Here is a 23,465-nt window from a genome sequence, read left to right on the forward strand (position 1 = left end):
TGATTGGGATTGTACTGAATCTGTAAATCAAGTTGGGTAGAATTGACATCTTATAATCTTTAAGCTTCCAATCCGTGAACATGGAATGTCCTTCCATATATTTAGGCCTTGTTTGATTTCTTTTAGCAATGTTTTGTAGTTTTCTGAATACAGGTCCTTTACATCCTTAGTTGAATTTATTCCTAGATATTTGATTATTTTAGTTGCTATTGTAAATGGAATTTTTTTCTTGATTTCCTCCTCAGATTGCTATTACTAGTGTTTCAAAATACTACTGATTTTTGCATGTTGATTTTGTATCCCTCCACTTTGCTAATCTTGTTTATTAACTCTGGTAGCTTTGTTGTAGATTTTTTGGGACTTTCTAAATACAGGATTGTGTCATCTGCAAATAGTGGAAGTTTTACTTCTCCCTTTCCAATTTGGATGCCTTTTATTTCTTTTTCTTGCCTAATTGTCCTAGCTTGAACTTCCTAGCATGATGTTAGGAGTGGTGACAGTGGGATCTTTGTCTTGTTCCCAATCATAGAGGGAAAGCTTTCAGTGTTTCACCATTGAGTACAATGTTAGTTGTGGGTTTTTCATATATGTTCTTTATCATGTTGAGGAAATTTTCTTCTATTACTATCTTTTGAAGTATTTTTTGTTACAGAAGGGTGCTGGATTTTGTAAAATGCTTTTCCTGCATCAATCCATATGATCACGTTTTTTCCCTGTCTGTATGTTAATGTGGTGTATTACATTAATTGATTTTTCTTGTGTTGAACCACCCTTGCATACCTGTAATAAAACAATTTGATCATGATGGATAAACCTTTTAAAGCTCTGTTGGATTTGATTCACAAGTATTTTGTTGAGGATTTTTGCATCTATATTCATTTGAGAAATTGGTCTGTAATTTTCTTTTCTTGTGGCGTCTTCATGTGGCTTTGGTGTTAAGGGTCATGTTGACCTCATAGAATGAGTTAGGTAGTGTCCTTCCTCTTCAATTTTTTGGAAGCATTTAAGCGTGATTGGTGTTAATTCTTCTTGGAATGATTGGTAGAATTCACCTGTGAAGCAGTTTGGTCCTGGGCTTTTCTTTGTTGGGAGGTTTTTGATGACTGTTTTAATAGGAAATTGTCCATGTCATTTAAGTTGTCTAATATGTTGGCATACAATTGTTCGTAGTATCCTCTTATGATCCTTTTTATTTCTGTGGGGTCAGCGGTAATGTCCCCCTCTCATTTCTGACTTTATTTTCATCTTCTCTTTTTCTCTTCTCTTTGTCCATCTTGCTTAGGTTTGTTAATTTTATTGGTCTTCTCAAAGAACCAACTTTTGGTTTTGTTGATTCTCTCTATTGTTGTTTTCTTCTCAATTTCATTTATTTCTGCTCTAATCTTTGTTATTGCTTTACCTTTGCTTGCTTTGGGATTAGTTTGCTGTTATTCTTCTGGTTCCTCCAGGTGTACAGTTAGATCTTTGATCTTTAGCTCTTTCTTCCTTTTTAATGTAATTGTTTACAGTTATCAGTTTCCCTCTCAGCACCACCTTTGCTGCATCCCATAAGTTTTGATATGTTGTGTTCTCATTTTCATTTGTTTGGAGATAATTACTAATTTCTCCTGCAATTTCTTCTTTGGTCCACTGATTGTTTAAGAGTGTGTTGTTTAACCTCAATATATTTGTGAATTTTCCCATTCTTCCTGTTGTTGATTTCCAGCTTCCTTCCATTATGATCAGAGATAGTGCTTTGTATAATTTCAACCTTTTAAACATTATTGAGGTCTGTTTTGTGACCTAATGTGGTCTATCCTGGAGAATGATCCATGAGCAATTGAGAAGAATATATATATTTTGCTGTTTTGGAGTGCAGTGTTCTGTATGTATTTGTTGGGTCTAGTTCATTTATCATTTTATTCAATTTCTCTGTTTCTTTATTGATCCTCTGCCTAGATGTTCTGTCCATTGATGAGAGTGATATATTGACATCTCCAACTATTATTGAAGAGATGTCTATTTCTCTCTTCAGTGTTGCCAGTGTTTACCTCATGTATTTTGGGGCACCCTGGTCAGGTGCATAAATATTTGATTATTTCTTCTTGGTGGATTGCCCCTTTTATTAATATATAATAGCCTTCCTTGTCTCTTACAACATTTTTGCATTTAAAGTCTATTTTGTCTGATATTAGTATAGCCACCCCAGCTCTTTTTTGGTTACTGTTTGCATGGAATATTTTTTTTCCAGCCTTTCACTTTCAACCTATTTGTATCCTTTGGTCTAAGATGAGCCTCTTTTAGACAGCATATAGATGGATCATATGTTTTTTTTTTTTTTTTTATCCATTCTGCCAATCTTTATCTTTTGATTGGAGTGTTTAATCCATTAACAGTCAGTGTTATTTCTGTAAAGACAATACTTCAATCATTGTATCCTTTGGTTTTTATATGTCATATCTTATTTTTGTCTCTCTTTTTATCCTTATAGTTACCATTTCTAATAATCTTCATTTCTACACTTTCCTCCAAGCCTCTCTCTCTTGTATTTTCTTTTCAGCCTGCAGAACGCACTTCTGTATTTCTTGTAAGGCAGGACTTTTTTTAACAAACTCTCTCAGCTTCTGTTTATCTATGAATATTTTAACTTCCCCCTCATTTTTGAAGGACAGTTTTTCTGGATAAAGAATTCTTGGCTGCCAATTTTTCTCTTTCAGTATCTTAAATATGTCATACTGATGCCTACTTACCTCCATGGTTTCTGATGAGAAATAGGCATTGAGTCTTATTGGGCATCCCTTATATGTGATGAATTGCTTTTCTTTTGCTGCTTTCAAAATTCTCTCTTTATCTTTGGCAGTTGATATTCTGATTAGTATGTGTCTTGGAGTGGGTCTTTGTGGATTTATTTTGCTTGGATTATGTTGGGCCTGTTGGACAAGTATATTCATGTTTTTCATAAGAGGAGGTTGTTGGCCATTATTTCCTTGAATATTCTTTCTGCCCCTTTTCCATTCTCTTCTCCTTCTGGGATACCCATGATACATGATGTATGTTTGTGTGCTTCATGCTGTCATTCAATCCCCTTGAGACTCTGTTCAAGTTTTCTGTTCTTTTCTCTAACTGTTGTCTGTTCAATTTTGGATGATTTGTCTTCTAGGTTACTGATCCTTTCTTCTGCCTGTTCAAATCTTCTGTTGTATGCCTCTAGCATATTTTTTAATCTCATCTGTTGTGCCTTTCATTGCCATAAGTTCTGTTATTTTTCTTTGCATGCTTTGAAATTCTTCTTTATGCTCATCCAGTGTCTTAGAATCCTTTATCTCTTTAGCCATATTTTCCTTCATTGCCTTGAATTGGCTTAGGAGATCTGTTTGAACATCTTTGATTAGTTGTTCCAAATTCTGTATCTCCTCTGACTTTTTAATTTATTCCTTTGGCTGGGCCATATGTTCTTATTTCTTAATATGCGTTGTAATTTTTTGCTGGTATCTGGACATCTGATTATCTTGATGAGATTATTTGGAAGGTCGGTTTCCCTCTCTTGTCTAGAATTTTGTTGTTGATTCTTTTTGTGGTAAAGCTCTTCTTTGGAACTTGGTTTGTCAGTCTTTCCCAGCCATAGCACAGCTAGGCACCCACACAGAGGTTGCAGACCAGTTCCAAAGGGTCCTGGGGAAATGGTCAGGAAAGCAGCTTCCCAAGATTCCACTTTCCTAGCCTGCCCAACACATGGTGCTCCTTGGCAACCTATTCCATGCAGCCCTACAAAGGCGGGGTATTTAGCCCTCCGTCCACTCCACTTATGATGCAGGTCGAAACAGTGGCATGGTGGGCCCCTGTCTGGAAAGGGCCAAGGCTGTTGGACCCAGTTGCCCAAATTCACCAGAGAATGGCTGGATCAGAACTGTGTTGCATCCTCCCTCTATTCCTGGGGAGGAGGCTTCCCCGGCCCTCCCAGTCCATAGGCCTGCCAGGCAGGGACCTGGTCACCCTGAAGCTGCTTGCCTCGAGGGTGGGAGGTGGGCTCTGGGCTCCATAGTCAAGTGAGTCACTCACTGCCATTCTTCAGGCTCTTAGTCCCACCCTTCCCTGGATGCTGCATGGTACGCCCCTGGTCTCCGGATCCCCGGGATTGCTGCATCGGACAGTTTCTGCCTGTCCTCTAGATGTTTTTGGTGGAGGAGTTAGCCCTGCTACTCCCTATTCCACCATGTTCCCAAAGTCCTTAACCATTGTATTTTTAAAATCTAATTTTACCGCTTCTAGAAAACAAAGTGATATTAGAACACTTAAGCTCAATGCGTTCCCCTCATACTTTTTCTGCCATTTTTGTCATTTGTTTTAATGAAAGTCTTGTGGGTTTTTTTTTCCTACTTCATCCAGATTTTTATAACCATAATATTCTAAGTTTAACTTCATCCTGCATTTAAAAAAATCCATCAGTGTAACATCCAAAGTATTTCCAATCCTTCCTTCTTCACCCCAAAGAGCTACTGAAAATTACCCAAAAGTTATTTGTCAGAAGTAATATTGCTTGATATACAAAATTCTTTCCCAAGGAAAAGTTGAAAAGGTGGCTATGTGAATATTCAAGCAATACTAGAAAAATCTGACATCTTTCAGTCCTGTAATTAATGAATGCATCTAGCTTGTCCAAATGTTAAATTATGAAACCATACTGTGTAAAATTTACCTATTACATTTAAAAAGAAGTTAAACCCATATTTATTTACTAGCACTAGTAAACATAACACAGAACATTCAAGTGGCAAGTAATTATATTGCAAGCCCTTGCATGGCAATCCAAACTTATTGAATTACTGATGCTAAGTTATTCAGAATTGTACCACTTTAATAAGGCTTAGTTTACATTTGGCTACCTCAAAATAGTTGTAACATTAGGTTGGTCAGTTTAAATACTGTGGCTCCCTGTTGGATAGACATGTAATCTTTACACCCAAACATTAATGCATGCAAAGCAATAAGGCATTGTTAAATAAAACTGCAATCATTAACTACAACTTGGGCCTTGTGACCAATTACACATGATTAAAATTACTTCCCACATACTCATCCACCATTTAACATCTCAACCAAAACGTTACATGTGTGAAACAATCACTAACAGGCAAAAAGTGCTAAACCTGTATATTTGGTATTCCAAATGTTATGCATGAGCAAGCAAGGGATTCGCAGTGGGAATCTACAGCTGCAGAAGCCTGAAAATGATTTACAAAAATTGTTAAATCATTATATAATTGTTTGAAAAAAATATGTTTCTTATTGTAAATTCCCACTGTACACACAATTCTAAACATTATTTCTTATGTAAACAAAAAAGGAAACATATAGTAAGAGATTTGAAAAGTCTGGACCTTTACTTCCCAACAGATATTAAAGGCAGTGTCTTTAACCTAAGACATTGTACTGAAAGGACTATCATATTTTAAAAACAAGATCACTGTCTTCCCAAGTTTTTCAAAAATTAAGAAAACTATACATCTGCATTAATCAAAAATGTTTGTTTTGTATGCTAGAACGATAATGACCTTGAATTTCTTTAAAGAAATTACAATAAGCTGCAAGTATCAAAGAATCAAAGTTATCTGGGGTAGTCTAGATAGGAACTCTTTGGGCTTTCTTTTATTAAGTTTAAGTAGTGGTGCTTTTAGTATATGCATTCTACTCTCCAATACAAAATTTATGGGGTGTGTTAAAGTATACAGTACACCATTTTTATTCATGTACGACATTGGTTAATGAAGAATGTCTCTTAAGCGGAATACTGCATGTAGCATCTGGTTTTACACTGCATACTCTAGGACTGTGGTAGAACAGAAAATCTCTCTTATGATACTGGAAATTGATTAGAACATGCAAACTGATGTATTAACTTTTGTCCACCTCTTAAAGGGTACTACCACAGGAAAGTCCATTTAAGATGTTGGTAGGCTTAACAAAGTTGGAGTGCTGGCGCTGTTGAATTGGGCAACAGTTCTTCAGACCTGGCTCAGAGCTACAGTGCATTTAGCGTATTATAGCAGCTGACATGATATCTGTTTGTGGGCCTTCCCAAGCACTGGAGTTTTCTGTTAATTTGTTGTACTAGGTCATAAAATATCTCATTAATATTTATTTTTGATTTTGCAGAAGATTTTAAGAATGTACAGTTGTTTCATTGTCTTGCTAGATTTTGACCTTGCTCCTTTCTTACAACTCTTTCATCCTCCATTTCACTATTATCAACTAGAACATTGGAACAATATCAGTGTCTTTCACTCGAAGAATCTGTTCTCTCCTATTTTGTACATCATTAAATGTGGACTGTGCTGTGGTGAAATAAACTAATGGAAAACCTTGTCGATTTTTCATTTACAAATCCCTCATTGCTATAATTTGTTCCATTCCTGCAGTATCCAAGATTTCAAGCATACACTGTTGTGCATCTACTTGAACTTGCTTTCTATAAGAATCTTCTATCATAGTATCATATTTTTCAACAAAAATTCCGTGAACAAACTGCATAGCCAGATCAGACTTTCCAACATCTCCTGAGCCAACAATGACTAGCTTATACTCACACATGATGCGAAGTTGTTGTCAAAATCTAGGACCTCTCTGGCCTTGTGTGGGGATCACAGGGTTGCCTGCCCCATCCTTGGAGCCCTTCTGGGGTAAAGGGGGCAGGTCCTGAAGAGTTGGTGCCACCAGCAGCTGCTTTAAGGAGCAGGGATCCAAAGAAGAGAGGTCGGACTCTGATGTCAGGCTGTCCAGGTTTGTTCACTTGCTCCATCATCCCATGACAACTTTCAACTATGTCTGAACCATGGACCAGCCCCTGGTCTGGGATCATTTGAAGTCTGGAATGGCAATAAGTCTTTTTAATCTGCTGGGGGAAAAAAAAAATCTAGGACCTCTCACCTGTCACTGGGTCCTCGCCATCAGTGGCCCTGCGCCTCACACTCTCTCCAGGTCACTGTTTCTAGCACTACTGCTGTACTGCTGCTGCTGCTGCTGCTCCAGCTGGTTACATGCCTGACTCTGCTCTTACGGGATTTTAAAATTTGTTTTATATGGCTAGTATTGATTTGGATTATTCAAGTACCTACCCTTTCTGTGGTTTTCCCTTCCTTCCTGCATCCAGAATTCATCTGGAATGCTGAAAAACACCTCTTAATATTTCTTTTAGGCCTGCTGGTTACAAATTCTATCATATTTTCTTGTCTGAAGATATTTCTCAGGTTCGTTTTGGAAGGATGTTTTTGCTGGATATAGAATGCTAATTTGATAGTTTCTGCAGTTTAAAAATATTATTCCACTGTAGCTTTGATTCCATTGTTTCTGGTGAGAAGTCTATGAATCTGTCAGTCTTACTATTCCTTTTAAGTTTTTCTTTGCCTTTGGTTTTTGGCAGTTTTACTAATGTGTACCAAAGCATCACTTTCTTTTGTTATTTCTCTTCAGATTCATATATGCTCTTGAATTTGTGGGTTGGTGGTCTTTTGTCAGTTTTGGAAAATGCCAGTCATTATTTCTTTAAATATCACTCCTCAATTATCTTTCCCTTTCCTTCAGAAGTTCCAGTTAACAAATGTATTAGACCTTTTCACTCTATTTCCTATGTTTCTTATGTTCAATTCTTTATTTTCTATTGTTTTGTATTCCTAAACTACAGCCTGGATATTTTCTTTTGACCTAGATTTCAGTTTATTACTTTTCTCTTCAGCTGTGGCCTATCTGCTGCCAAACTGGTTGAATTCATAATTTCAGTTTAATTTTCTTTTCTAGTTTTCAGTTTGATTCACTTCCATTTTCTAACTCTGCCTAATTTCTTAATCTGATTAATTAATTTCTTGTCTCTATTATGCATAGTTATTTTAGAGCCAGTAACAGGAAAATCCGTCATCTGAATCTCCTGTTTCTGTCTCCACCCCCACACCCCACACCCCCAATTTTCAATGAAATCTTTCATTTGAATGTCTGGTTATTTTTTATTGTGTTGGATATTTTTTATTACTAGGAAAAAATGTAGTGAGAATTTGAGGCTCTTGATGACTTTTATTTCTCTAGGAGAATCTATTTTTTACTTCTAGTAGGCGGTTAAATTAGGAGCAGAGAGGCTTCAATAACACAGCACTGAAGCTTGCGTGTTAAAGCAATGGTCAGCAGGCTTTCTATAAAGTATTAGATAAGGCTCTGAGGGACATATTCTTCCTGTTGTAACTACTCAGCTTTGCTGTTGCAGTGCAAAAACAGTTATAGGCAGTACATAAATGAATGAGTACATGTGTGTTCCAATAAAACTTTATTTACAGAAACAGATGGCAGGCTGGTTTTGTCCTTGTTCTAGTTTGCTAAGCTGCTCAAAGCAGATACCATGAAATGCATTGGCTTTTACAATGGGAATTTATTAGTTTACAAGTTTACAGTTCTGGGACTGTGAAAATGTCCAAATCAAGGCATTATTAAGATGTTACCCTCTTCCTGAAGACCATCTGTCAGTGATCCTGGATTCCTCTGTCACATGTCAAGGCACATGGCATCATCTGTTCATCTCCCTTGTCTTCCATGTTTCCTTGCTTCCAGCTTCTTGCTTTTGTGGCTTTCTCTATCTTTGTTTGAATTTCATTCCCTTAGAAAAGACTCCAGTAAGAGAAATAAGACCTGCCCTGAATGAGGTGGGTCACACCTTAAGATCCTACTCACCAAAAGATCCTATGTACAATGGGTCCACACCCAAAGGAATGGATTATCTTTAAGAACATGCTTTTCTGGGGGTACATACAGCTTCAAACCATCATAGTCCTTTGGGTCCCAAAACCATACTGACCCTAGCCATCTACAAGTTAATGTTTTTTACCCTTTTTGAAGCGTTGTTAATGAAACAAAAAACGAAGAGTATACAACAGAGACCATATGTGGCCTGCAAAGCCTAAACTAGTTTCTTTCTAGTTCTTTATTGAAGAAGGTTGCTATCCCTTGGGTTAGAGAATAGAGTAGGTGGTGATTGCTACCACTGGAGAAAAAATAGGCAGATTTAAATACTCAAGATTCAACAGCAAACAAAGAAAAAGAATGTCCCAAGCATGCTTGGATCCACAAAGGATCCTGGTAGGGAAGAATATCTCCAATAATAATTATCCTAACTACCACTCATCTATTTTACTTAATTGTCCATAATGCTATTTTAGCAGCAGACAGAGGGAGAGACTTACAGATAATCAAAAGTTAAATACTATTAGAAATGTTCTATATGGAAGGAAGTAACTCCCAGTTAAGCTAAAAAGTTATCAGATTCTCAGTACGTATATTGCTTTATTATTTTATAATATTTGCTAATTTTATTCTTACAGAAAAACACTTTTGGGAAATGGCCTCTAAATCTTGGCTGAATTTTTTAATCTTCCTCTGTGGATCAGCAATCGGATTTTTTTTATGTTCTCAGCTATTTAGTATTTTGTTGGAAGAACAAAGTGATACCCAACCTAATATTCTTCATAATGATCCTCATGCTAGACATTCAGATGATAATGGACAGAATCATCTAGAAGGACAAATGAACTTCAATGCAGATACTAGCCAACATAAAGGTATGGTTTACTTTATTAAGGAATAAACTTAAACAGTAATTTGTAATGTTGGGGAGATGAGGGAGGGGTTGAAAAAGTTATGGATATGAATTTTGTTCTATTGCTTTCTTTATCTGTTGATGAAAATGAGCTCTATATTCCTAGACATTAAATGGTAATAATTCTTGGTTTGCCTCAAAAGAAGGAAATTGCTAGAACCCAGGTTTATTTAGGAAATAAGGTATTCATTTTGAAGTTACTTTTAAGTAAAACCAATTTAGAAACTGAATTGGGGAAAGAAAAACTCAGATTGGATTTGTTTCTGAAAATTTTTCTTTAGTTCTAATTTTTTTGTTTTTGTTTTTTTTATTTTGTACTTTAGTATTTTCTTTAGGTCTAATTTTATCATGGTTATCTAGGTCTATGATTTTTACTATTATCTTGTTTTGGTTTTAATTTTGCTTAGTGTTTTGTTTTCCTGGAGAAACTTAAAAGAAAGTATATATAAATCTCAATTTATATTTTTAATGAGTTATTATAAACAATCTTTTATTCTTTAAGAGGCATAAGGAACTACAAAAGTAGAAAACTAGGGATGTTCTAAAATGACTCCATCCCCCCTCCCCCGCCTCCTACCTTTAACCCATTTTCTCATTGTATCCTCTAAGTGCCGTTAAATATTGTTATCCTCCAAGTTGCTGTCCCTTGTTCTCTCTTTGCCTGCATGATACCATCAATCCCTGCGGGGTTGCTTTATAATCTGGCATAAGTCTCATTTCTTTACAAATTGTTACTTTGACTAACACTGCCCTAAACACTGTTTGAAAAAAATCACCTCTCTAACCCATAGTTCTGTTCTGTTTCTGATTGGTAGATTTGCATTTTGGAATGAGGTATGTTACTGTCAGAAGTCATTTCAACCCTATCTTAACTCCTTTTCTTCAAACTGGAATAATCATGAAAACTCTTAAGGCCACCTTAGGATACTTGTAGAAAATCATAGGAGTGTACTCTTGATGGCTCTGAAATGATGAAATAGATAACTACTGCCACTTCAGCAGCATGTTTCTCTTGTCCTTTAGAAGCAGTCAGAAATTCCTGTCAATGTACTGTTGAGAACCAGCTGAGTTTTTCTTTGTGGCTTGAAGTGAAAAGCAAAGACTATGGCAGTGCTTAATTGCATACAAATCACCAGGAGAGCGTGTTAAAATGCAGATAATGATTCAGTAGGTCTGGGATGAGGGCCTGAGATTTTGCATTTCTAATAAACTCCCAAGGCATGCCAGTGCCATTTAGTTAGTGAATCACAGTTTGAGTAGTAAGAATTTGAGTTACAGTGACAACTCTTGTTAGCTCCAGTGATCCTCTGGATAAGACCGACAGGAAACCAATAAATCAGAATGTCAGTTCCCATTAGATTGAGTTTTGCTTTTTTTGTTGTTGTTCAGCTAAATTACTATTGGTAGATGGATAAGTAGGAGGGAAAGGTCTTTGAAACTGATTAAGAAAATGCCTTCTTAAATATAATGTATTTGAATTTTATATCTGTAAATATAATTTTTTTTTTAATTTTCTTTAATAGATGAGGACACAGACATCGCTGAAAAACTCTATCAGAAGGTTAAAATTCTTTGCTGGGTTATGACAGGACCTCAAAATTTAGAGAAAAAGGCCAAACACGTCAAAGCTACATGGGCCCAACGTTGTAATAAAGTTTTGTTTATGAGTTCAGAAGAAAATAAAGACTTTCCTACTGTGGGATTGAAAACCAAAGAAGGCAGAGACCAGCTATACTGGAAAACAATTAAAGCTTTTCATTATGTTTATGACCATCATTTAGAAGATGCTGATTGGTTTATGAAAGCAGATGATGATACATATGTCATATTAGACAATTTGAGATGGCTTCTTTCAAAATATGACCCTGAAAAACCCATTTACTTTGGGAGAAGATTTAAGCCCTTTGTAAAGCAGGGCTACATGAGTGGAGGAGCAGGATATGTTTTGAGCAAGGAAGCCTTGAAGAGATTTGTTGATGCATTTAGAACGGACAAATGTACACATAGTTCCTCCATCGAAGACTTAGCATTGGGGAGATGCATGGAAATTATGAACGTAGAAGCAGGAGATTCCAGAGATACCACTGGAAAAGAAACTTTTCATCCCTTTGTACCAGAACACCACTTAATCAAAGGTTATCTACCCAAAACATTTTGGTACTGGAATTATAACTATTATCCTCCTGTAGAGGTGAGTTTAGAAAATTTTATTACTGTATAAATATTTAGTCTGATTTAGATTTATTTATTTTTTTGTGACTAGCTAAAATATGTGTGTTTCTTTGGTACCCATGACGAGGAATTTCCCTATGACTTTTTGTATAAAGTGGCAGAATAGCAAGGTAGATGACAACCAATATCTGTTGATACTGCTATGTGTCAGGCATTGAGAGTATTAAAGCCAAGTTCGAGTTCTTATGAACCTTACATTCTAGTTGAGGAGACACACAATAAATAGGTAGACTAATCAAGATATAATTCAGTTTTTGATAGTGGAAAGTGTCCTGAAGAATAATAAAACCAGATGAGGGGATGGAGAGTGACTTAGAGTGGGCAGGATGTGCAGGTTTGGGTGGTTAAGGAAGGCCTCTGTAAGGTGACTTTTGAACAGAAACCTTGAGTGAGGTTAGACCAGCCATCAGGGACAATAACTTGACAAGATTTTGAAGTTCAGAAAGATGTGGTTTCAAATGCTTGCTCTCCCACTTAATAGTTGAATAGCTTTGGATGGACAGAATTTGCTTAGCCTGTTTCCTCACTCATTAAATGGACATGATTTACCTATCTCAGTTGTGATTACAGTATAGTGCACTGCCTGTCACACAGGTAGTACTTACCAAGCCTTAGCTCTCGTTTGAGACCTTAGCTTACATTCCTGAGAATTTTATCTAAAATACATAATTTTATTAAATATTTCAGGTGTACAGACAAATATTTGAGAATAATATAGTACCTTGTACCTACCATCCAGATTTATCAAATATTAATCTCTGGCCACATTTGTTTCCGGTTTTTTGAAAGAAAAAAAATGTTACATAGTTGAGGCCTGTGTACCTTCTCCAAACCAATTCCTTTACCTCCTTCCCAGGGTTATCCACTATCATGAATTTAGTGTTTATCATTACCATGCATATTTTTATGTTTTTCTAGGTGCTGTGTATCCATAAACAATATATAATATTAGTTGGCAAGTTTTAAACTTAAAAAAAGTAGAAGTATGCCATATGTATTCTATTTTGCCCTTTGCACACAATGTTGAGACTTATCAACGTTAATTTATGTACCTGTTTCATTAAACTGGTGTGTAATAATCCAATGTGTGAATATACTGAAATTCATCCATTCTCCTGCTGATAAACGCTGAGTAGGTTTTTTCTAGTTTTTCAATATTTTAAGCATTGCTGCAGTGAATGATTGAATGAAACCAGGAATCACGAGAACTAGCTTTTAAACTCAGTTTTGTTACTGATGAATAATGTCTTTAGGCAAGTCATTATTAGCTCTCTATGCCTTCATTTCTCTAATCTTAAGATATAAATAGTATACTTCATAGTTCAGCACTACCATTCTCTTCTTCACAAGGCAGTACTTTCAAATCATTGTGTGGAACAGTGGTTCTCAAATGGAATGATTTTGTCTCCAGGGGATATGCAACATTTGGAAACATTTTTGGTTGTCCCACTGCTTATATCTGGTAGGTAGAGGCCAGGAGTGCTGTTAAGCATCCTACAATGCACAGGACAGCCCCTGACAACAAAATGTCAGTAGTGTCAAGTTGAGAAACCCTGGCCTAAAACATCTGACCCAAGCTTTAGGTAAATCAACTTTAATTAAAATTAAATTCAAATTAATTTAATTCAAATTTAATTAAAATTTTGAAAAAAATCATTATTGCTTCCTTTTATCAACCAATGTGCTCTTTGTGTTTATACAGACATAATAGCGCATCATGGTAAACTGTCTAGGCAGTGTTGCAACCCACTCTGATTCCAAAAGTGCCTGTTATCTCTTTTATCCTGCCCCACCCCTGAACACCTCTGTGATTAATGGGATATGAACAAAAAGAAGGGATGGGGGGACATGTTAGAATAAATATTCAATTGTTGGTAAAATTCCACTTTAATAAGCAAACATTAATATTCTATATATTGAGGCTGTTTGGAACCTCATCCTAGGATTCCATTGCTGTTATAGATTCAACAATTTCTTTGACTGTAAAACAGATGTATTCCCAATTTGATAGCCCCCCCCCCCCTTTTTTTCTGGTTTTTTCTTGTTTGGGTGAGGTACTATTTTGAATGTTTTTTCAATGTAAATCTTTCTTAATGTATTTGACCACTCCAAGATGACATTACATCTTCCCTTTTTAATTCTGCATCTTTTCCCATGCAAAAATGTACCTAAACTCAAGAAGACCATTTCAATGCATATAACAAATATACTGAAATGCATATAAGATTGTACTAAAAGTATCTTACAGTGGGTACATATACAATAATAGCAAAAGGATATCATAATTGTCATCATTTTGTAACCAGTAAAATATCCTTCCTTCTCTTCAGAGGCTTCCCACACTGATTTTTCTAAATTATTAACTAATTTTTCCAGAACCATTTATTAAGTCTTATTTTCATTACTGATTTGAAATGCCTCCTTTGTGTATACTTTAGCATTACTCGTAGTAGGATCTATATATGGGATTTCAGTTTTCTTCCATAATTTTATGTGGTTTGGGCCCAGCACCATATTGTTTTGAACCTTGTAGCTTTACAATATTTTTAAATTATTAATGCAAGAGTGTGTATTCCTCCATTTTATTTCTTCCTCCCCTTTATTTCTCCTCCCCCTCCCCCTCCCAAAATCATCTTGGGCTTGAGCAACAATCATCCTTGTATATGAACTCATTAATTTAGGGACTATGCAAATCTTTGCCTAGGATTTTTTTTTTCTTTAATTGTCTAAGTCCCTTAGTTTTACAGTTTTCTTTAGGTACGTCTTTATTTCTTAAGTATCTTTCCAGATTTTTAATATTTTTGTTACTTTTCTCCTTGGTCTCTTCTTAAAAATCATTATCTTTTTAATTGGTGTGTATGAAGGCATCTTTAAAATCTGTTTTAAGCATCTTTAAAATTTGTTACTGAATTCTTTACTTCCAATGATTTTCTTCATTGACCTGAGTTTCCAGTGTAACCATAATCATCTACAAATAATTATTTTATTTTCTTTCTAATAATTATGGCTCTGTTCTTTTATTGTCTTTTCTTGCTTATAATGCTTACAATAATGATATCCTGGTCATCCAGTAAAAAATGATGGTGTAATCAAGTATAATATAATTAACACTGTAAATCTTACTCAAAAATATTACAATATGTAAGAGTCACTTAAAAATTGTTTCCACAAAGGATCGTCAATTTTTTTTATTAGAGAAGTTGTAGGCTTACAGAAAAATCATGCATAAAATAGAGTTCCCATATACAATCATCAATTTTAAATTAATTTAAGTTAGCTGTTGTAATCCTTTAGTTGAATGTGCTATCCTGTATAGTAGCCACTAGCCACATATGGCTGTTGAGCACTTGAAATATGTCTGTTGAGCATTTGAAATGTCTAGTCCAAATTGAGATGTACTGTTAAGTACACACCTGATTTCAAAGACTTAGCACAATTAAAAAGAATTATTAATAATATGGCTTGCATGTCAAAACAATATTATGGATTTATTAGGTTAAATAAAATATATTAAAAATAATTTCACCTATTTTTACTTTTTTTTTTAATGTGGCCACTAGGAAATTTAAGATTGTATTGTGTGATGCATTTCTATTGGACAGAGCTGGTTTAGATAATCAGAAGTTGACATACTGATTTACTTTTTTTTTAACTTTTAATTTTGAAATACTTTCAAACTTATAGGCAGTTACAAAAAATAGTACAAACCCCATACAGAGAACTCCAAAATACCTCTACCCTCACTCACTGCCAGATAACTAGATCCCCCAATTTTAACATTTTGCCACATTTGCTGTATCATTCTATATCAATCCATTTTCTGAACACTTGGGTGTAGGTTGTGTATACCATGCTCCTTGATCATTTAGTACTGCCATATACATTTCCTAAGAACAAGGATATTCACTTATGTAACCACCTTAAGTGCCCTTATCAAGTTCAAGAAGTTTAACATTGATAAAAGCTTACAATCTATATTCCATTTTTTTTTTTTTTGTATGTTGCAATAATGTCCCTTTGAGCCTTTTCTCCCTCCCTTGCTAGATCCCTTCCAGGGTCATGTATTCCATTTAATTGTCATTGTCTTTTGGGTTACTATTTCTTTTTTACTTTGTGTGTATTGGGGGGGGGACATATATATATAACATATATATATATTACATAAACTTTCCCATCTCATCTTTCCCCAGGCATACTATCCAATGAGATTAATCACATTCACAATATTGTGGTACCTCGTAACCTTCCATTGCTAAAACTTTGCCATTTCCCCAAACAAACTCTGTAACTACTATGCATTAACTCTCCATTCCAACCCTGCTCCCTGCTCCCTGCAACCCGTACTCTGATTTCTGTCTCCATGAGCTTGCATGTTCTCTGTTTTCTTTGTAGTTACTGTGGGGCTTAAATTTAACATCCTAAACCTATAACAATCTTATTTACTTTGATACCAACTTAAACTTCAATAGTATACATAAACTGTATTCCTATACTCTTTGCCTACCATCTTTATGTAGATCTCACGAATTACATATGTGTACATTATGTGTTCAAAACCACTGCTTTATCATTACATTTGATGCATTTGCCTTTTAGAACCTCTAGAAATAAAAAGTGAAGTTACAAACCAAAAATACAATAGTAGTAGCATTTATATTTAGCCGTGTTGTTACTCTCACCAGAGATCTTTATTTTGTCGTGAAGCTTACTGCTAGTCCTAGTAGTGATGAATTCCCTCTGTTTTTGTTTATCTGGGGAATGTCTTACTCTCTCCCTGATTTTTCAAAGATACTTTTGCCAGGTATAGAACTTTTCAGCACCGTAGATATCTCATGCCACTCATTTTCTTCTTGCTCCATGATTTCTGATGAGAAATGGGCACTAAATCTTATTGAGGTTCCCTTGTACATGACACATTTCTTCTCTCTTGTGGCTTTCAGAATTCTCTCTCTTTGGTATTTGATGGTTTGATTATAATATGCCACAGTGTGGGTCTATTTGGTTTTATACTGTTTGGAGTTTGTTGAGCATCTTGGATGTGCATATTCATATCTTTTGTTAAATTTGGAGAAGTTTTCAGCCATATTTCTTTGAATATTCTTTCTGGCCTTTCTTCTCTTCCTGGGATTCACGCAATGCATAGATTGGTACACTTCTAATGGTATACCACAGGTTCTCAGGCTCTATTTAGTTTTCTTCATTCTTTTTAATTTCTACACCTTAGACTGAATTATTTCAATTCTTTTCTTCACATTGACTGATTCTGTCTTCTTCTGTCAGCTCCAGTCTGCTGTTGAACCCTTCTAGAGAATTTTTAAGTTCTATTACTGTGGTCTTCAGCTCTGTTTGGTTCCTTTTCATAATTTCTGTCTGTTGATATTCTCTTTGTGTTCATCTATCATTTTCCTGATATCCTTTAGTTCTTTGTCCATGTTTTCCTTTAGCTCTTGAAACCTACTTGGGACCATTGTTTTAAAAGTATTCATCCCAGGTCTGTTCTAACTCAGTAGTGGTTTCTAATGCTTTTATCTCTTTTGCCTGGGCCATTGCTTCCTGTTTCTTTCTATGTGTAGTAACCTTGCTGGAACCTGGACATTTTGATATTTTAATTGTGTGTGTGTGTGTGTGTGTGTGTGTCTATTAGAGAAGTTGTAGTCATTGAATGTTCCAGAGGTGTCCTGTGAGGCTGAGCCAAGTTAAGATTTTAGTGAGAAAATTATAAAGAGACAGCAAAACTTGGAAAAGTAGAGTACTTTCCTTTCTATAGCTGCTTCTTTCATCTGAAGAAATCATAAGAACATTTTCTGCTGCAACACTGAAGAGTTTGAGAGAATATTGTTTCAGTTAAAGATACTTTGGCAATTTCATGTTTGGTTTTTAAATCAATAGGACCTCCAAGAACTCGGCTCTGCCTTGCCAGCTTTGATGTTTGAATCTTTTCAAATTAATGTTTCCTTTATCATTTTGTGAATATTTTATGTTAACAATGTGTGTTTATTAATAATGCCTATTTCCATTCCTTTTTTAGGGTCCTGGATGCTGTTCTGATCTTGCAATTTCTTTTCATTATGTTGACCCTCTAACTATGTATGAGTTAGAATACCTCGTTTATCATCTTCGCCCATATGGTTATTTATACAGATATCAACCTGCCTTATCTGAGAATAGACTAAGGGAAATAACTGAAACACACAAAAATGATGATCCAAAAGTAAAATTAGGAAACCGTTGAAAGAAAAACATGAGTGAACAGAAGTAAAATGCCTGACATTGCACTGAAGAAGGACTTCTACATTTCTGTTATAGAGTACTGGAATCCCACTGTGGAATTCTTTCTAAATGAACATTCCATATTAGAAATCTTTCATATGAATGACTGTAACCTGAAGCTTTAATGAGCTGTGAAGTCTGTTAAAATGTGTTTTTGATACAGTAATATATATATGAAGAATATGTGTCTTTAAAATGGTGGCCAGGTAGAGGGACTAGAAAAGAGATTTTGTTGCCTGTTCCTGACCACATGTGTTATTGTCACTAAGAAACTAAAACAGCTAAATTTGCTAAAACTACACTGCACCATGTTAGTAACACACACAATGCTAAAAAGATCAGCCTTAAAGAAAATTTTAGAAGAAAAAATTGTTGCTCAGTGTTGTTTGTAAACTCAAGGTGTGAGTTTGTGTTTGCAGTATGACATAAATGAAACAACCCTCCCTCCCCTGCTACACACAGACACGCACACACACTGTTTGTCTAATGAAAATTTTTCTGTGATTATTTATAATTAGCAGTATTTCTTCCAGAAAAAGTGGTATATGAATGGCACTTGTCCTAAAGTGCATTAATAAAACCATACGTTGAAATTATCTTGGGCCTTGGCTCTATTATATATTTGGTTCTAATTAGTGGTTAATCTTTCACTAAAATGAATAGTATTCACCAAGTTCCTATTGTTTCTTTTCTAAATATGTTTAATCACTCTTGAATAACATTCTCCATTATTAAAATTTATTTACTCAGAGCATTAACAACACTCTGTAAACATGCATTCTTAAATATTTTTGTCCTCAAATTTATCCATCATTAATTATGGATAGCTAATAGAAAATTTAATGCTTTTCGGGGATGCTTTTATTATATTGGTGCCATACTCAGGAATTACTAAGTAACACTTTTAATTATTTAAAACTCTTTCCAACTACATAATTATAGTTCCTTCCATTCTCATCTTGTTGAAAAAATGAGAACTTATGTGTGCCTTTTGTAACTTGTTTAAAACAGTTTTAAAATTCTCCTGTTTTTAGGATCTGAGGTGGCTATTAGACTGGTAAGATTGTTTGAATGTAAAATTTTAACCAGCATTAAAAAACAGTAGAAAATTCTGAGTGCTTAAACAAACTAAAAGATATCATATATTAAAAGACCAAATAATTTATGAGTAATAACCCAAAGTTTGATGCTAGCTTTTACTATCTTGGGATGATTAAGTTTTGCCAGCGGGTAAATCTAGCAAAGTAGAAGATCCATTCAAGACCGTTTGCAAAAACACATTCATGAAAGACTCATTCTAATTTTAGTGACCCTCTGTTTAAAGAGTTTCTGGAAGGAAAGAAAAATTTTAATTCCCATTGGTTTTAGCAATATAGTATCTAAGTGTATCATAACAAAATATTTTACAGACTTTTTATAAGATTATCTTTAATGTTAAAAATGATTTACATCTCTCATGTTTATCATTATGCTAATTTTACATGGCTGTCATGCCATTTACTATGCTGCTTAGCTAAATGATTTATATTTATTGTGCCAATAGCTGTCAAAACCTTGACCTTTTTCAGTGGAATATTTGAGAGGATGATTATTTTATTGGCTAATTATGGATTACTCTCTCCACAGAGTGAAAACACTCCTGAATATTTACCAATTAAATTTTGTTGTTGTTGCTTCTGTGGTGGTGTCACCTGCCAAAATTTCAAGGAATTTATTCCTTTTTTTTTAACAACTCTTCACCTTTCTGTGGATGTGAATTTATTTGTAGTCCATATAGGCTACTTTCCTGTTTATGGTAAACATCCAGGATTCTTAAAATTTGCTCATAGAAGCCACATTGTGGTGACTTCTGGGCCCTGGAGTCAGACTTCCTGGATTTAAATTCCTGCTGCATCACTTACTAGCTTTGTAAATCTTGGGCAGTTTACTTAATCTCTCTGTGCCTCAATTTCCTTATTTGAAAATTAGAGATAATGCTACCTACCTCACAGGAATTTTATGAGGATTAAATGAGTAATACATGTAAGATTCCTAGAACACTGTCTGGCCCAGAGTAGGGAGCAATAAATATAAGGTTTTATTATTATTCTATTACCTTTGGGTATAAATATTTAATTTAAATGAATGAAAAATCTACTTTGATTAAACTTGATACTGAAGGAATATTTCATACATTTCTTATATATTAATAATAATATTAGATGGCTAGAATTTATCTGCTGCCTGCTATATGCCAGCCATTGTGCTTAGTTACTCTGTGTGCATTAGCATTAATCCTCACAAATTGTTATTCCCAGATTATAGATGAGGAAACAGGCTCAAAGAATTGAAGTAACTTTCCTAGTGTCACAAAGCTAGTAAGTAACAGAGCTAGGATTTGTACCCTAAAGCCTCTCTTGTGTGTTCTTTGCACCATGCCAGGCTGGGGTTAATCAGTAAACATTATTTCTGTTTTCCCTTATATGAGACATTTGATACATTGGCCAAATTTAACTGGCGAGTTGTCATAGTGGTTCTCAAATTATGGTTCTCACACTCTTGCTAGGGAGTTTATTAAAATGCATATCTCAAGAACCAAATCCCAGAAACTCAGATTCTAGTACAGGGCCTAATAATATGCATTCTCACCAGATAACCCAGGGCAGTGGTTCTTAAAGTGTGTCCCAATCAACAGCATTAGCATCACCTGGGAACTTGGAAATACAATTTCTTGGGTACCACCCAAGACCTACTGAATCAGAGACCCTAGGGGTGGGCTCTAGCAAGCCCCAGGTGATTATCATTCATCCTGTCTTGAGAACCATAGCCTTAGGACCTATGTGATTCTGATGCACATCGTCCTTGGAGCACACTGAGGATTACTGCATGATAAGTAATATATTTTTCAGACTTAGATAAAGGATGTTTTAAATCAATGATGTCCATGGGCACACTATATTAAATGTAAAAGATTTAAAGGGTCAGTGGATCATTCATTTTAGCAAAATTCTTTAGCTTCTCTGGTGTGATTATTACCTGGGCCTGCAAAAAAATACGTAATTCTCTAAGTAATTTCACATTGCGGCAAGAAGGGTTTTTTAAGTACTAAGTACATATTAACTTATTTAAAGCATACGTAAATGAATGTCACCAAAAAATGTCTAATTGTTAGTAAAAATTTTAAATCCAGCTGGCAAAACGCTGTTTTATAATATCCAGAATATTTTTCTGCTAATTCATACTATGAGTTAAAACATTACTCTCAAGAATCAGCTGACTGTCCTACATGACCTAATAACACAAAAAATTCTTCAGATCATTGTTAGAACACATAAAACCAGATTTCATGGTGGCAATGATTTATTCATCTTTAAGATCTTTGACATTTGGAGAAATGATTTTTAGCCTAGTCTCAAGACATAAGGCTTTTTTGCTGTCTTATGTTTTCTAATTACAGTATGCTTTTGTTTTCTAGTGGAAAGTCCTTATATTCAAAGCAGGTTTTTGTCTGAGATTATTTGCTTTCAAATACCTTAAATTTCAGAGGAGTTTTTGTTAGTGTAATAAGATTCAAAAATCAGTGGCCAATTTTTAATATTTTTTGAAATATGGTAATTGGATTTGTGCATTAAATTTGCTAATGGTTATTTTTATAATTGTTTCAGGAGTATTAATTTTTCATTTCCTTGGGCCTATGAACTATAGTAGTACCAGATTGAGACACTATTGTACTTGAAAGAATCCCTCACTTGATCAGATTTCCTCATGTCTTGCTTTTTTCATTTAGATTTTCAGTTTATTAGACTATTAGTCTCTTTGACAACTTCTGCTGCTTTGTATTTATGACCCTTCCTCATTTCCTTCATAACTAACTTCATTTTCTAGCTAATCCTTAATATTGCTTTCACAAAGTTAATTTGACTGTTATTAGTGATTAGAATTTGTATCACTTACTGGTAGTTTTATACCTACTAACTAGGTTTCCCTATGAGAGTGAAAGTAAAAGTCTGTCTAATAAGGTCCCCTGGCTTTCAGGATACTTGCCCCACTTCGAAATCTACAATTTTAAAACGAATTCTAGATCTATGATTATTAAATGAAGTAAAAAATTGAAGTTTAGATTCCCTATCTCTTCCTCTCCTTTCTCTCTCAATTAAGAACAACAAAAAAATCTCACTTGCCTCATTTCTCTACTTCTATACTAGGCATGACAGAAATACATTTAAGAAATCTGGGACAACCTGTGGTTTATTTTATGCTAAATGTAACCTCTTGACAAAAAATGACTTATGTTTATATGTCACAGTTGAAATAGAAATTTTACAAATTTTCTTTAGAGAAACCAATTCTAAAACTAATTTTAGAATTGAATTGTGCCGTAGTTCAACTCCCTTACCTCTCTGGTGTTCAGTTTATATTAGTTAAGTTTAAATAACTTTGCAGAGCCCTGCAAAACCATATGAATTATATTACTAGAAGGAAACTAATCTTACTGCTAAGCAGTGTTTTATATTACACAGTGATTGTTGTGTTTTCAAGTTTAAAAATTATGTAAGGTGATAGTGTCATGAATGGTTTAAAAAGATGTCTGGTGACTTGCTTATTTTAAGTGATCACCTTAAGTCAGAAAAATGTATTTTTAAATACGTTTTTAAAAGTGCCTTTTGAACATTTTTGAACAATGGATTTAAACAACTGCATAAAAATAAATTGCCATCTTTAAAGCTGTTTCTTCTGATTATTTTTAACTGATGTACAGTTGTAGAAAAAACTTTCTTTTATGGGTAGTTTTTGGATTATTTTCTGAAAAATATTAATTTAAATTGTGTTCCCATCAAAGCTCTTCAATTTGAATAGGCTTAAGTAATTACTGCAAGAAATTATTGCACTAGAAATTACTGCAATATATATTATTTACTTTAAAGCAATAAAATATTGCACCCCTGATTTAGAACAATACACTTTTAAAAAATTAGATACATCTATTCTGTAGTGCAGAAGAATGTGAGAGTGTGTATAGAGATATATATGTGAATGTGTGTGTGTGTGTGTGTAGAGAGAGAGATTGGTTTTCTTTTTCTTGGTATGTTTTGATCTATCGTGTACACTGAGAAATTCATTTGTTCAACAAATTGTGCCAAGCTTCTGCTAGAAATGTAGTGGTGAGCAAGGCATATAGGAGCCCTGTTCTCATAGAATTTTAATTCTAGAGCTAGAAGATAGTGAACAAGTTAATAAATGAATTAACAAGATATTACAGAGATTTGGTGGTAGGACTATAAAGCAGAATGAAGTGATAGAACAATTTGATAGGTGAGGAGTCAAGGAAGATTTTCTCTGAGGAGGTAGCATTTGAGATGAGAACTGAATGACA

The 23,465-nt window shown here is 34.7% G+C and overlaps 1 protein-coding gene and 1 pseudogene across 5 annotated transcripts in view; one reads left to right on the plus strand and one right to left on the minus strand.

Annotated features, from left to right (window-relative positions):
• C1GALT1 (core 1 synthase, glycoprotein-N-acetylgalactosamine 3-beta-galactosyltransferase 1) overlaps positions 1-23,465 on the plus strand; it is a 123,002-nt gene that overhangs the window by 32,970 nt on the left and 66,567 nt on the right. For 3 of the 5 annotated variants that reach the window (XM_037836757.1, XM_037836759.1, XM_037836758.1), the window contains 3 exons: positions 9,336-9,572; positions 11,134-11,801; positions 17,871-22,813. In XM_037836757.1, coding sequence (XP_037692685.1) covers positions 9,336-9,572; positions 11,134-11,801; positions 17,871-18,074 — 1,109 coding nt within the window. In that variant the 3' untranslated portion in view covers positions 18,075-22,813. Of the gene's footprint in view, positions 1-9,335; positions 9,573-11,133; positions 11,802-17,870; positions 22,814-23,465 lie in introns of those variants that run through there. The other 2 variants (XM_037836760.1, XM_037836761.1) reach the window with 1 other exon arrangement.
• LOC119534421 lies at positions 6,018-6,567 on the minus strand (annotated as a pseudogene).

This window comes from Choloepus didactylus, chromosome 5 (assembly GCF_015220235.1).
Source record: "Choloepus didactylus isolate mChoDid1 chromosome 5, mChoDid1.pri, whole genome shotgun sequence".
NCBI lineage: Eukaryota > Metazoa > Chordata > Mammalia > Pilosa > Megalonychidae > Choloepus > Choloepus didactylus.